This window comes from Rhea pennata, chromosome 6 (genome assembly GCF_028389875.1).
Source record: "Rhea pennata isolate bPtePen1 chromosome 6, bPtePen1.pri, whole genome shotgun sequence".
Taxonomy (NCBI): Eukaryota; Metazoa; Chordata; class Aves; order Rheiformes; family Rheidae; genus Rhea; species Rhea pennata.
The window spans coordinates 38,011,322-38,027,180 of NC_084668.1; the positions used below are offsets into that span (position 1 = coordinate 38,011,322).

Genomic DNA, 15,859 nt, shown 5'->3' on the forward strand with positions numbered 1-15,859 from the left:
CTGCGCGCCACGTAATTCTGGTTGGGGGGGAATTTAGGTCTTGCAATTTAGGTGTTGCAAATTAAGCTTTCGGGGGCGTCCTATAAACACCTCCCAGGTTTCTCACGTATCCGAGCCGGCTGGGAACGAACCGCTCGCTTCCCAGTCCAGCACTCCCAGACAGGGAAACCGCAGCCGACCGTAATCTTCAGCCCCTGGCAGAGAAAAACACGCTTTCGATCCTTGCTGAAAGCACGACTTCTTGCGTCTCTAGCAGCTGACGGTCTTGCACGTACAGAGTTGTTTTCTATTCTGTTTTAAAATAAAAATCGCCAGCTTCCCCCGCCGAAGGTAAACACCACCTTCGCGGGCTCAGCTCTGTTCAGGTCCTCCCTAAGCAAGGGGTGGGGGGTCCCAGCTTCGTGCAGCACCTAGCCCGGCGCGCGGCCCTCCGCGTAACGAGGCGCGGGGAAGGAGGACGCGTCTTCTGCAAAGCTCCGCGCCGGGCGCTGTGCTTCAGCCGCCGCTCCAGAAGGTGCTGCTCTGCGCCCGCGGCCCCGGCGCCGAAAGCCTTCTGCAAAGCGGGGCGCCCGCGAGGAGCCGGCGGGCCCATCTGGAAGAGGGCCCTCTCGCCGCTGCGCGCGCAACGCTGCCTATTTCTGGACCGCTTGCACGCCCCGAGGACAGTTGTCGCCACCTTCAAAAATAGCCCTTGAGGAAGGCTTAACCCTTCGCTGGCTCTAGGTGCAGACCCAGCTCGTACTGGCTTCTCTAAAGAAAAGCAACTGCGGGTGGTCAGGTAACGGGGCACTAACCACGGGACCTCGAAGTCTCGAGGACGGGGAGAACGTAGGGAAGCCTGCGCAAAGAAAGTTTAGGGTAAGAAACGCAAGGAATCCGAAAAATGAGCGCTCCTGCGCGCACGTGGATGCTGTGGGCAACCAACCACAGCTTCGCGAGGGTGAAACATGGGGAAGCGCTAGAAATCAGAGCGAAAGTATCTCCGCCAACGCCGCGCAGAGGGCTGCAGGTGCCCCGCTTCGTTCCTTCTTTGCAGCGTCACGGCTACTCCGGGGCGGCGCACGCTCAGCGCCCGCGCCGCTGACGCGCAGGAAATAACTGCCGCGGCTGTAATCTGAGCAGACCACTTGAGCAGGGATGCAACGTCTGCCCCTCTTTTGAAGATAAGGCCGTACGCCGAGATACCAGCGTTAAAACGCGACGGGCTGGCCGCAGGACGGCGTCGGAGTAAGCGACTTCTGAGCCGCTTGCAGATTTGTAATCCCTCCGATCCAGCCGCCGCTCGTCCTCTCTATACGTTGCTCCGCTGCAACTCTTCCCCCGCTCGGCTAGCGGCATTTGCGGGAGCAAAGGCGAGGTAGTCGAGGCAGGTTTGCACGCGCCTGCGCGTTTTCGTGGAAGCCCTTCACGCGGCCGCAGGAATAAGCAGCCCCCCGCCTGCGCCCTCCGCCGCGGCCGTGCCTCAAGAACCCCAGGCCGGCGGGTGCCGCCCGGTGCACCCGACTGCGGCTCCGGCACAGCTTTCGTCCGCAGGCGAGACGAGTCGCCGTAGTGCTCCGAAGCGGCCGCGAGCGCGTACGCAGGCGTATTGAGTCATAAATCCGGAAAGCAACGCGGTCAGGCCTTTTCCAAATTCAGCCGAGTTCCGTGAAACCTATTTTGTTAGCCGAACAACTGCAAATGAGCAGTGCCCGGTGACATTTTATTACATTTTCCCTTATTGTGCTTCACCGGTAAACTGTTCTCGCCAATCAGCGTTAAACTATCAGAGAGACTGCTAAAGACATTCGCCTAAAGAAACTATAGGTAAAAGATTTGACCGTCTGTGTCTACAAAACGGGCTCCTTCTCATTTTTCAGTGCGGCTGAGAGTCCCGATTAAAATAATAAACCAATACGACGATCAATTAAGAGAGCGGCAAAGTAGGTATGCTAACCAAAACTAGCAGCCGTACCGTAGAAATAAATCAAAATAACAGCGGCACTAGGAAAGCAGCAGTTTACGCTGAATGCTGGCACTAAGTATTCTCGAAATTGATGTTTTACAGTGATGCTATTAAACATATTTATATCGTACTGATGAGGAAGGGGAAATCATCAAGGATCTTTATTTTTCCAGTAAATAGTCACAAATAACGACAGCCCGAGTACCTGACCTGATAATTTGCAATTATCCCCGTGTTGCAGGCGCCTCCCTTCCCACCGAAACGCCCACGCTTTCCGGGGGGCATTAACGAGCAGCACCTTGGCAGGGCTTTCCAAGGGCGACCGGAAAAAAACGGGAACTGAAGAATAAAGTACGCTGATATTTCCTTCCAACGCCTTTCCGCTAACCGCGGCGTACGCCTCACCGCCCAAGAGCGAGCCCGCGCAACGCGCGTTTTATTTCCGAGCGATTACCGCGGGCTCACCCACGCTGCCTGCCTGCGACTCCTGTATCAGAAAGAAAAGGCTAGACTCACGGTCTGATGCATTTCTGATATATTTTCAGCGTTAACCAAAAGCCAGCCTCCAAAAGGTCTGTCCAGGCATCAAAATAAAAGACGCTCACCCGCACAAAGTGAATATTTGTAGGGCGTAAAGGCAAACAAACAAACCGCTCCGCGCCCCGACTCTGCAAACACTGAAGCAGACGTTCTTGTAACTATTCAGGAAACTGTATTTTAGTAGTACTTTCCTGAATTCACCTTCAGCACTCACTTCTCTAAGCCCTAGCCCCGTACTCTGTTGAACTGCACCAAATAACAGAAGAGAAGACAGAGGATGCTGTTTTCTCTGGGGATGGGCCTGCAGGCCCACGCTCCTCCAGCCCGCGTTTGTTAAACGCTGTGAAAAGATAACCTCATTAATATCACCAAGCTACCCACAGGCCAAACGGATTAGGTGCCTGAACCGTCCGTTTGAGATACAGGCACCAGGGAGGAAGATGGCAGCAAGAGTATGGACCGGTGCTTCGTGGTAGGCCATCAGGAGAAGACGAGAGGAGGAGCGTTTCCAGAATAAGGGCTTTCCCACTTCTTTTGGCTCTTTCATAGATTAAAGTCTTATGTGAGCAGCTGCTAACTACCCCAAACCCTCCAAACACCCACCGTACGCGTGTATGCGGTGAGGTCCGGTTGACTTGATTCAGTGTCAGTCACCGGATGAGACAGCCGGTCCCGAACGCTGTTACTTTAGAGAGCCTGCAGCTCTGGTACTATCCCAGCGCAAGGAGGCTGTGGCTCTCAGCTGCTATGCAGTTTTTAAGTGTAATATGACAGGTCCTCCTTTGGCTTTCCTGCGTCGCTAAGGAGCGCACGGTTCCCGTCCCAGACCTCACCGAAATCCTCACCGCGACCATACAGTCCCTCGGACGAACGCGTTAATTAAAATGTCACCACGACACTTCTTTCCGCATTAGAGCACGGCTTGGTTTTTACAACAAGGGGGGGAGAAACCCAGAAGCGGGTTATGGGAAGGTAAGAGCATTACTAATTACATCCTCCACCTTTCTGCAAAACGGCGATACTGTCGAAACGTAAGCTCTAGCACTAGATCCAGCGCGAGGCTGGGCAGGGGATCCTGGGTGCTGACCAGCTCCCCGCGCGTGAGCAGAATGGCTTTATTAAGTGGTTTGTGCCTTTCGGCTCTCAGCCACAAGGCTCGGGCAGAAGACAGAGACTGATTTAATGGAGAACGAATGTAACGCTCTGCAAGCAGCTTGGACCGCACCGATTAATCAATTATCCAAGTATACTCCCCTTTAAAACATTCATTACTATTTTAATCGTTAATCAACTGCTTGTTCCACGCACCGTGCGGCTCCTGCGTTCCGGTCTGTGCAAAGAACAAGATTCACTTTGCAAAGGAAGCACACCGCTTTCGGCGCCAAACGTGAAAAATTAGAAGCGTGCTGACCGCCGTATAGCGTGAACGACCTTCTAACTAACGGCTTACGCGCCGCAGCGGCGCTTGCCGCGGCTTTGTTTGATATACCCGTGAAAAACCTCTATTGCGGGTTAGTAGCAGAACCTGATCTGAACAAAGTTTTCACCTTCGTGTCTCAGAGCACGGCACATGCCTCTGAAACTTCCACAGTCAGATATCGTGTTTCCTAAAGCCAAAAGCGACTTCAAGCTGTGATTTTCCTTTCTTTTTTTTCTTTTTTTTTTTTTTTCCAAAGGATTAAGAAAATTGAAAACTGTTTGCCAACACCTCTAAGTCTTTGCCTGTATTGGTACCCTTTCTCCCCATCTTCTGGCTCTAAGGTCGGGTTTAGGGTACCTCCACAGCCAGAGGAGATAGCTCACCCCAGCAAGGCCTGATCCAAATCCCATTTAAGCTTAGGGAACCTCTCCCTTGACTTCAACGGGTGTTGGAGTAAGTCCGTAACTCTCCGTTTTTCATTTGATCCCCTTCACCACATCACCATAATATTGGTGGCCTTAATGTGACCACTTCAAGCCCTATCAGCCTCTTTGCTTCTACAGGAGTATCACATATTTCTTCTAGCTGCGGAGGCGTTTTGACACCAACCACGCCGAACCACCTTGAGCAACCAGAAGCTGGGAAAGGTCTTTTCGTTAGACAAGACCCTTCATCGGTATGGAGTAAAGGAAACCCGGTGTCAGAAAACGGGGAAAAGCAGAAGAGGGATCTCAAACTGCAGGTAAAGCAGATCAGAAAGTATCTGCAACAGTCAGGAAAATGCACGTGCTGATGACAAGTCCAGTGTTTGATGTGCACACACATTTCACTGTCTAGCCTTTCATCAAAAGCCTGGATGATCCTTTAGAGATGCGAGATGGAACAGCTTAAAACGGTCAGTGACCACAGAAAGGATTAGCACATTATTACCTTTTTAATCCACAACATTTACTTTTTCAGGATTTATTAGAGCTAATATAAAAGTGATTAGTGTTCTAGTTTTGCCAAACAGAGTAAGAGGTTGTTTATGACTCCATTCCCACGCATGGCCTGTAATAAACAGATAGTGCTGCCTGGAAAGCGGCCAACAACATAAAATTCCATCATCTACAGAATATTTACAGAAACACAGATGACTTGTGCAATTGCTAATAAGCACCTGGGCCTTCTAAATGCCAAAGTATGCCACATCACCCCACCCTGCAAGCACACAACAAAGACGGTGTGGAAAGTGTTTTGGCTTTTTTTTTTTTTTTTGCCTTTGCTAGACACGCGCTATTTTTAAAAATGTGGGATCGGCAGCCCCAAGCATTCCAGAATCTTGACTCAGCCCCCAAAAAGTCATGACTGAAAAATGCTGAGATGTTAAAAATAACCAATGTTATTTTCTGAATGTGCACTCTAGCTTCTGGGAATTCAGGATTCATATTTTTAATTTTCCCTCCACATTCGTGGTGTCTAGAAAACGATTTTATTTTTAAACGGAAGCCGAAATTCTCAGACCACCACAAAACTTGGCACCCAGAGCTTAAAGAACCACCCTCAAATTAACTTTCTCAAACCTCCGTATGTAATTTTAGATGTTAAACCTCTTTTTCAGAATAGCATATGAATCTGAGGCTTCAGGGTTATTTGTCCAACCCTTTCCAAACTGGACTTGTGTTCCTGAGAGCATACCATCCCGAAAGGTATTTAGACGGCTAAACCCTACTGATTTGAGTTCGATGGTTCCCTGTTTGAAAAAACGTGGCCCTCACTGCCACAGGGGCAGGGCTTTTAGGTTGTTGGCCGCTTTTCAAAGCCGCGCTTAAAAAACATCACACCAGCAATGAAATAGAAGAAAGCTGGTAAGCTAAAAGGATGGACGGACACATTTAGAGAAAGAACAAAATAGAAACATTTTCTTTTTCCTATCCTTCTATTTAGACCGAATAAATCCGTTTCTAACGGTGTTCGGAGAAGACCCAGATAAGCGGAATTTGTTCTTGTTTCAGAGCTCTGCGATTTCAAGCAGAAGTTAAGTCTCCTGCAGCTTTGAGACCAATTTGTAGAGTGACAGGATTTAGGCGATTCAGAGAAGTTCTGGATACTTCTCGCCTCTCTGGCGCCTAAAATCAAACCAAACTTTGGAAGCACGACGGCAGAGCGCTGTCGGGTCTTTTATTCATCAGCAAACGTTCGCTTTTCGGAGGCAGAGGCGTGACGGTGCTCCTCAGCCTTCCATCCGCACGTAGAAAGTTCCACGCGGCGAAGAGCAGAGCCTACCACCGCGTCCTCGGCTCCGACGGCTTCGCCTCGCGGCCGACCCTCGCCGGTGGCTCGCTTACGAAAGCGGCGCGCGGCGTGCTAAAGCTCTCCAGATATATTAAGGGTTCCCTTCCTTAAGTTTCTTACCAACTAACCGGGCTTCAAACACCCGGCTTCCGCGGCGGAGATGCACGCTTCGCGCGCACGCCCCGCTCCAAGGACGCTTCCCCCGCGTGCGGCTCAGCGCCGCTCGCGGAGCCCTCTCCTCCCCCCTCGCCAGGCGCGTGCACGACCTGCGGCTCCGTCTCCATTAGGACCTCCTGTCCGCAAGACAGCAGCGCAAGCACGGGCTGCGCTTTCCAACCACCCGGCACGCGGGAGGAAAACGCAAAAGGAGAACAGTCAAGAGCTGCTCGCTATCTCACCCCCGCTGAACCGCCAAAATTTCTTGGGGAGCTGTGAATTACTCCCCTGTTGTTCTTGCTACGTTACTGTCTTGAAGCGGCTCGTGCCTCTGTTACTTGGCTGCCTGCTTTGCCCGCTCTATCGGTTTTGCTGGGTGATGTGTAATTAAAAAAGCCTTGTTTTACCACCTCGCTCACAGATCTTTCGCGATAACATAGCAAACGTGGTAACAAGAAAAACACAACATAAGCTTCAACCACCGTAGCTTCCTTACACCCTTATTGAAACTTCCCCTCTGGAGTAAGTGTCTCTTATCAGAAATGGGTCTGTGCTACAAAAGCTATTATTTCTTTCCTGGTGACATCAGCTTTGTTGAAAACAGAAAGCAGAGAGACTCTGAGAGCGGAGGAGACCGGGCAACCCTTCCCAAACGCAGGGTTAAGCACCTCCCAGGAGCTGCTTCACATTGGGAGATACGCCCACAGTCTGCGACAGCAGATTAAAGATGGACAACATATTCCTCAGTGCTGGGCTAGATACTTCACGAGTATTTGTTCCAGTGAACAAATTCCTTCTGGCTATCCAGGCACCTGGAGAAGCTCAGAAAGGCCAAAACAGCTCTGCACCTCCTTCCCTGTGCTGTCAGCACCCTGATGGTTCACACTAACCTTCCTTCTCTCCTCCTGGCATGGCTGACTCCTCTGGTCTCTCTTTCTGGCACGGCCTTTTTGTCTACCACTGCAGCTAGAGCTCCTGCCCCTGCTCTTCTCGTGTCTTCACGCCGTCTCTTCTTTCTGAAACAACTTCACCCTTCTCAGTTTCTTTCCAGATTCTGCCACGTGATTACGTCTCCAGCTCACCACCTCTAACCATGCCTTTCTCCTCCACCTCCATTTGGATGCCTCCCCCTTATTACATGTCTTCGCTCCCAGGACCTTCTAGAGCCTAGAGGATGCTCTCATACACTATCCACATCTTCTCCCTCCTGCCTTTGGTAAGCCTGTGATACCACCTTTCATCAAACAGAAGATGCTTTTTCAAACATCTCTTGCTCTTTCTTTTGTGCTGTATCTCATACGAAGATGTGAGCAATTTATTTCATTAGCCTCTTCCAAATCATTTACATAAACCTTTCCTTGGCTTGATAGAAACTTGGCTACTTTGTTAGCTAGGGATATGCAAAACTGATGCTCCTCATAAGAAGCTGCATCTCCTCGTGTTTTCCTTTACCCTCTCTCTGGGTCTGTTGATGGCTGCTTGTCTTAACCGCACTGAGCTATTTAGGGCAGGAGTCTGTTTCATGTTGTTGTTTTTTCTTTGCTCCTCTCCTACGAGTTTCTGGGCCATGACTGGGACTGCAAGTGCTGCCATCAGTATGAAGGATGAAGCCTCTGCAAACTTAGTTGATGACCCTTGCATTCCAGAAGAAACAGCTCAGCTCTATAGGTTAAGGAAAGTCTAAATTTAACCGCAAACTTATTAACTTGAAACACGAACAAACCCCCCAATTTAGAAACGTCTATGAAAAAAACTTCTCTCAACAGCTTAATGTTTATCAAGAGTAAAGTTACAAAAGACAGTGCTATTACGGTTTAACACTAGCCCACCATCTGAACCACGGTAATAATAACGTCTAGTCTTCTTATGCAAAAACAAGACAGCACATATTTCTGTAAGCCATTTGGGGATCTAAAGAGCACGTACAGTGACAGTTACCACGGCTCAAATGCTGAGTGATACCTTACGAATCCAAGGAGACTCGTGAACCTGCGGTAACTTGTACACCTGCAATTACCTTCCCATCCTATCTTAAAGGTGCAGAAGGGAAAATGTGGCCCCCATAGCCATCCCAGGTCCTAGCTCAGGAAGATGAGAGGTTTGATTTTAATTCCTTTTATACCCTGCTAGCAGAGCAGAATTTTGGCTACAGCCTTCATAAGCTAAGTTGTTAGTTTGGGTGCTTAACATTAGCTTTAGATGGCTGAAATAAGAAGAATCTGTCAGTTGAATCCTTCAAGGAACTCTGCTACGTAGGACAAACAAAAGCGAAGCTCAAGCAAAACTGAAATATCCTTCACGAAAAGGAGAAAAACATTTGCTAAAGGGCTCTTAACTGTTCTGGTTGGCTTTCAGAGGCGTTAGGCAAGCCTGCAGAGAAGAAGGTTTCTAAGTCTTCTGCTTCTCTTTCTCTATCCAGACAGCAGCTAACAGTGCACTTGGGAGCAGAACAAATAAACAATCTTTTCCCAACAGTTGCCTGGCAGAAAGATGTCTACTACGGAGTTACTTGGGCAATCCTAGTATCACATCACATTCAAAATCAGGGACAAGGTTGGTAGGGTGCCAACATCACGGCATTACAATCAGTAGGGCCAGAGATACCTTTTCCTCTCGATTTACTTTTTATTTCTAACATTTACTGTCCCCTAAGTTTTCCTACAACTTCTGGTCGAAGCAGTAGAGACAAGCAAGCAAGGCCTAATCTTCACATTGGTTTACGCTGGTTTAACTGAGATCAGTTTTGAAGTCAAGTCGGTTTGGCAGGTATGAGATCCTATGTGCATGCACTTAGCTTAGTGCACAGACATCAGTTTAGCTCATCTGAGTTACTGAAGCAGGCTAAATCAATACAAGTCACTTAGTAAATGGATTTAAGAGTACATTCATGTGGGGTTTGCTTCAATTTAAGAAGTCATGTTAAGGAGCAATTTTAGTTACACCCCAAATAAGCTTTCTCTGTTGGCCATCCTTAAACTCTAGATTATGACACTAATTACCCATATAGGAAAGTGAGCGTGGAGGAAAGCAAGCCTTACATCCCTGAATGGCTTACCTGGAGCCTCTGCCTCACACCCTGCAGAAAGCAGGTGTGAAACCAGCAGCCAGAACCTCATATCATAAATCTCCCATTGCCGGGTCTGCAAAACCACCACAATGCAGCGTCAAAGCGCGTAAATGCCGATCACACGCCGAGTCCAGGAGAGCCAGCTACCCCCTCCAGTAGCTCCTGGGACAGTGCAGAAGAGCACAGCTCCCACCGAGGCTTTGCCTGTGCTGGGCACGCAGCAGTCAGAAGCACCACGGCACCTTCTTGAGCTGCTCTTGAAAAAGCCTTGGACTTGGTTTGGATACCGACGAGGCACGTATGAACAGAAAGTCCTGAAATGGCCTTAGAAGGGGGCAAACAGCCCACCTTCATGGTGGCAAGTCGGTGCTTGCAGGGGGACAGAGTCCCGATTCCGGAGCGGCAGAGGCCACGGGGTAGTGCCCTGAGCAAAGGAGGACACGGGTGGCATCGCCGCTTCTTCCTCGGAAGCAGAGCAGGGAGATCAGTCGGGTCCGCTGACAAAACAGCGATTGCAATTACGCGTTTTTTCCATCTACCCCAGAGGCTAAATTAACAGATTAATGTTTACTTCCAGGCGCCGCTACCAGCCCGAGGGGGAAACGGAGCGGAAGGAGGTCCGCAGGGGCCAGCGCTCATTCACACTGTCGCTTTAGTCAGGTTTGCTCAGCCAAGCTTGGGTTACCTCTCCAAACTTCAAGGCCGGCTTCTAGTAAAAGCATTTCTTTTTAAGGGAGGGGGAGGAAAAAGCCTAAAACCGAAGCTGGGTTATGATATTAATGAACACTGCCTTCATTTGGGAAGCTGAAGGCTTCTGAATAGTAACTCGCAAGCACTCAGCTCAGAGCGCCCCGAAGTCTTGCTCCTGGATGAAGCCGGCGCTGCGGCGAGGTTCACCGAGGCCTCGTGGGGCTAACTGTGCGCCCGCGGCCATCGAGACGCCCCGCTCGGCTCCTCCTCCCGCGGACGCCGAGGAGGAGGAGGATGCCCTTGGACATCTGGCCGAAGAGTAGGACGACATCTCCTCTTGGTGGAGGAGGTAAAGGACCGGCTCTTTGGGAGAGCCGGCGGCGCGTGGACCGCCTGGGAAGGCAGCTAGGGAGTTTATCCTCACCGCGGAGCAAAACGCGGCTCGTGCTCAGCCTCGGCTGCAGCTTGTCTGAAAGTCCACGTGCATACACCTGCTCCACAACCAGTAGCCGGTCCGCTTAAAACTTAATCTGTATATTTATATTCCACAGGAAACATGCCTACAGCAAAAGACATATCCTACAACTGACACTAGAATTAAATTTGAACAGAAAACAGCTTCTCCAGCCTCTAAATACTTCCCAGGTTTTGAAAGCCTCCTCTTTCTGAGACAAGTAAGCAAGTCAAAATCTGAAGGAAAGCAAAACGCAATCTACCCCAATAAAAGATTCAATTATTGCCTCAATTAACTCAAAGTATTTCAAATTTGTTTGACTTGAAATTTGTAGAAGGTGGTATAAAAAAGTTGCTTAACATCATAATCCATGGGTTTTCATTTTTAGCGCCTTCCAAAGACGGGGCCTTGACAACTTCGGCACTTTCTCCCCTTGGATTTAACTCCTACCTCATGGCAAATCTCCCTGTCAAGGCACAGATGTTTTTCAACTAAAAAAAAGAAAGAAAACATTTTTCAAAAAATATTAAAAAAAGCACAACTAGTGCTAATTGCAGGCTGTACGCAGGAGACCGGAGCAGAACAGCTTTTCTCCTGCCGCGCAACCATCTCGGCAAGAGCACCCGGCCGTCTCCAGGTGAACCCGGCCTCCGCGTCCTGCCCTCCGATCCCGGAGCCCCGCGGCGGCTACCGAAGCCGCCCGACCCGCCGCGCTGGAGCCGGCTCCCGGGGCTTTCCGCAGCCTTTCCCGGCTCCCGCTCGCCGCCCCGCGATGCCGCTGACGCCCGGGGCACGGGGCAGCCTCAGCCCGGGCCGGCCGCCGAAGACGTGCCGGGACGCAGACGGCTCCGTACGCCCGCGGCTCCTAGGATATAGGGCACGGAGCGGCCCCGGGGAGACGCTGAGCCTTCTTCCGCAGGGCGGGAGGCGCCAACTCCTGCAACAGCCCAGAAGGCACCCGGAAAACCTGGACGAGAAGGGAACACGAACGCCGGATCCGTTTCTAAACCTAACGAAGAACCTTCTCCTACCTATTTTCCTTCCCATCAAGCAAGATTTCAGGGTTTTTTCCACCATCACCAACCAAATCCCTTGGGCTGCAATATGCATTTACCGCTTGAACCTCCGCTGTCTCGATTTAACATTTATCTGCGTTTTTGCAAAACAAGCAAATAAGAAACTGCAAAATTTGCTGCTTTTACGTGCTACGGAACTGACCCCGGCTACGTTCGTTTTACTCTAATACGTTAAGACATTCAAGAGTTACACAGACACGTGCAGGGGAACCTCCGTCCCCAGGGCCAGCGGGGGAGGTTTCTGACGCTTTTGTGCGCTCCTTGGCTGAGTGCTTTACGACTGCAAGCGAGAAATGCATTTTGTCAGGCAGGATTTTTTGCAAGCGTCACCACCGGTGCGTTTTAGGACCCGCGTGCCACAGCGGCAGAACTCCCTCTAAGGCTGGCAGATACCGTAAGCGAGAACGGACAGCCGAGTGGGGTCTTCTGCGTGGCATAAAACTCAGCGCCTTTATAGCTGCCGTTTCTTTTATGGTGCGAGAGAAGAAAGCCAAGCATTTACAGTTCTATTTAAATATGAAAACCTGACCGAGATCTCTACCAATAAAAGCACAGCTGGTAACACCATGCTGAAAGTAACACAACGGTACTGGACTACTGCAACCCTTCCTCTGGTTAAGGCTGAGGATAACCCACGGCGGGGAGCAGCTTCCTCCTGCAGGTAGCACAGGAGACACCGAAGAAGAACAGAGCTCCCCAGACTTTTGCGAACGAGATGTTAAGGCCCGGAAAGGCGGTTCTTCACGCGCAGTGCAGGAGCGATGTTCATCCTTTACTCAACCGGAAGAGATGCACCGTGCAAAGCCAACCCCTGGAAGCCTGCAGCGGGGACCAGAAGTTTCGGGGACAGAAGCCGTCAGCGAATGCTTCATCTTAAATCAAGCACAAATCACTGATCGCTCGTGACGTTAACGCGGAGCAGTTGGTACGCCCAGGGAAGATTCAGGCACGGCCGAGGTATCACCGCCTCGCGAGAACCACCAGCTCCCACAGCCGCCAGTTATTTCTACGCAGCTATTAAGGCTAAGAGTACATTAGAAAATAAATCAAGTATTAATGTGCTCCCAGGAGAGCATCTGCAAAAAGCAGCAGGTTGTGGGTTAAAACAGCCAGGTGCATCTTAACCAGTATACAAAATGAACCAAGAGCGGCTGCTAGAGAGACTCGTGAGCCCCGGCACATGCTATCTAGAAAACATTAAGGGCACTTTGAAGCACATATTGGCTTATATTCAGCACCCGGAAGCTATTATAAGTGCTCCGTGGAGACAAGCTCACATTACGAGGGTGCTTTGCTTCCAAGAGACAACAACACGTTTTGAGCCAAGCAATCCCATCAGAAGGCTTTGTAAACAGCTTAATCAGGTGAAGTGGCTGGGATCACCTCACCCTGAGAAAGATTCAGAGGCGGAGCTACGGCAGGTTTTCTCCCGTCGTTTGAAAGCGAAAACGCGCTACTTGCTAGATAGATCTGGTGCTGCGCCTATCAATCATCCGGAAGGGGCTTCCAGGGAGAACCTCCGGAGTCAACCTGAACAGGAGCACGGCAGCTGGCTCCAGAGCAAAATCTTGAGCCGGGAGCCTACAAGGTGAGATTTTTTCTTTTTTTTTTTTTTTAAACCTTACTGAGCAAAAGCACTGAAAATGCAAGCCCCACCACCCGACGCAGCAATAGTCTGAGCCCCAAGAGCCAAGGGTTGCAGTCCTCCCCTGGCCTTAGCCACACATCTCCTCTCTGTCTCAGTTTCATCCTGCCTGATATCCTTTGTAAAGCATTTTGAGACCCATAGACAAGCAAAGGTGTACAAAGGGCTAGGTAATACTATTAGTGCATGATGCTATAGCTCTGAGTTATGTGAAGGCAGAGATAGCCACAACGAACATCCTAAATCACAAGAATGGGAAGAAACGTGGGGAGAAAAGGAGGAAGAAATTGGATTATGACAGTGATAGAAAGAAAAGAAGTAGATGGGAGGGCTAGAGAGACCTTAGGAAGCACTCTGATACCAGCATGATGGCCTCAGGAAAGAAAATTATTAGAAAACTAACCAGAAGGAAAAAAAAAAAAACAACCAGAAAGAGTCTGCCAAACCCATGTTCTGTTTCCAGGTTCAGCCTCTACAGCCGGCTCAGATCAGGGATTTGTGCTCTGCATTTAGCCACTAGCAGAAGCGAGTCCACTGCACGATCGCAAAAGCCTACGGTGGAAACGACCGCAGTTGATATCCTCTCGTCATAAGGGACCAGGTGCAAAATAAAACACTTCCCGTGCACTCTCTAGAGAAGCTGCCTGCATCGTATTAAGTAGCAGCCCAGTGATATTTAGCCAACTTTTCATCTCCCAGACACCATTCACGGCAGACTCTCTGCTGGGAGAAACAAAATCCTGATCTACGCCGTATCGTGATCCAGCCCCAAACTCACAAACGAACGCAAAAACGTGGATTTGGCTTAAGAAAATAAGCGTTTTTCTCTGTATACATAATACGCTAGTTTTTTCTTTGAAAAAGGAGTTCTAAAATTAAATCCATAAACGTACAGCCTGCCCTCCACCAGCGCAGCAGCGACGGTGACGGGGGCAGCAGCAAGAGCGGAAGACAACCCAATTACCTTTGGCAGCGATGCGAAAGTTAAACTTCCTTGCCAGAAAACACGCGACACCTGAAGCAACGTACGCACAACAAACGAGGATTTTTAGGAGACCGACGTGCCCTGCTTTTTCAAAACTAAAAACTCGGAATTTGTCCGCTCTCGCAAGAATCGCTTTTGTCTCAAATACGCTCCGGGCACGAAGTCCACGTACAGCCTTTAATCAAAACTGAAAAAAGTACTTCTGCAAAGTGAAAGAAAAAAAAAGGAAAAAAAAAGGAATCGAGTTAAGAGCTGCCCAGGGTCTCCAGCGTGCACAACCGCCAGCCTCTCCTGCTAGCTCTGTTGTCCACAGAACGCAGGGACGTTCGGCCAAATACTCAATAAGCTCTTTTTTTTTTTTTTTTCTCGCGACTAATCCACCGCGTTCATGAGTTTCACTTACCGGTCAAGTTCTTCAAGCCGAGTTCCCTGAGTCCGAAGTTACCGTCCTTCCTGTAGTTGAGAAATATCGCCAAAGCGTATCTGTCTTCGTAGAGCTTGGTCCCACGAACGATGCGCAGGTTCTCCAGGGGCAGGTACTCAAACTGATTCAAAGCCACCAAAACGTAGCCCGTGACTTCTCTGATAGACTGGAAGAGACACGGGAAGAAAGCACGTTAGAAACGGTCCGGTTTTAATCGCTCTGCCGTTTCTCACGCAACGGCCGCTTTCGGAAGAGAGTCTGGCGCTCGGGGAAGAGCTTGCAAAAAAAACCCTTTTTTGACTTACTAAATTCATCGTGTTTCTGTTTCAACTCGAGTTTATCACAGATACCAGTTTGCAACGGAGAACGTTAAGGATTTTTTTTCCCCAGTTTTATTAAACTCGAGCGCAAACTCGCGGCCGGTGCAGAAGAGGCAGCGCGGGATGATCCGGCGTAGCTCGGACTTAGAGATCGGGTCCGCGGCCGCTGCACGACGCGGGCGGAACCCGTCGCGGCCGAGACAGGACCGGCCTTCGCGTGCGTTTCGTACGGGATGCTCGGGGCTGAGGCTGCAGGGCTGCACCGTGCGGCAAGCGAGTGCCCTCTGGAAACGCTCCCCCCGGAACGGGGGTGGAAGGCAGGAACGGAGGGCAGGTTCCCAAACAAATAAATCAATAAAAAGCGTACCCACGTCACCGCCTTTTTCTGCACTTCCGAATAAACGACGCTGATCGCTGAGCATCTACAAGATTCGGCCTTAGGTTTCGTTTGAGGCGCTGCAACGCTTAATCGGACGCGAACGCTTCCCCCCCTCCCCAACGTCAAGGCTTGAAGCCATACGAGGAAAGAAAAAAAAAAAAAACCCTGCTCAGGTCAACGCGCCCAGACTGCAGCCAACGCGAGGGGGCTTCCAGGCGATACCGTAATAAAAACAAGCAGGCTAAGGATAGCAGGCGATGGGATTAAACGCCCGCGCGTACCGCTGCCAGAGGCGACGGGGACCTGCAGCACAACGGCCGGGCTCCCGCTTTGCCGCTCAGCGCCGCCGTGTCATTCCCGAGCGCGCGTGAACCTTCTAATTGGGTCTGCAAAACTCAGGGGTAGAGTTCATCAGATTATTACCGAGCGTGGCAACGCAAACAAGGAAGGGTCTATACGCGGCAAACTCCGGGCAGCGGCTGCC

The 15,859-nt window shown here is 50.3% G+C and overlaps 1 protein-coding gene across 1 annotated transcript in view; it reads right to left on the minus strand.

Annotated features, from left to right (window-relative positions):
- The window catches only part of ERBB4 (erb-b2 receptor tyrosine kinase 4), a gene marked incomplete at its 5' end in the record, with an annotated part of 449,003 nt that overhangs the window by 243,419 nt on the left and 189,725 nt on the right, over positions 1-15,859 (minus strand). The window contains one exon of the mRNA XM_062579354.1: positions 14,656-14,842. Within this exon, the coding sequence (XP_062435338.1) occupies positions 14,656-14,842 (187 nt within the window). The remainder of the gene's footprint in view (positions 1-14,655; positions 14,843-15,859) is intronic.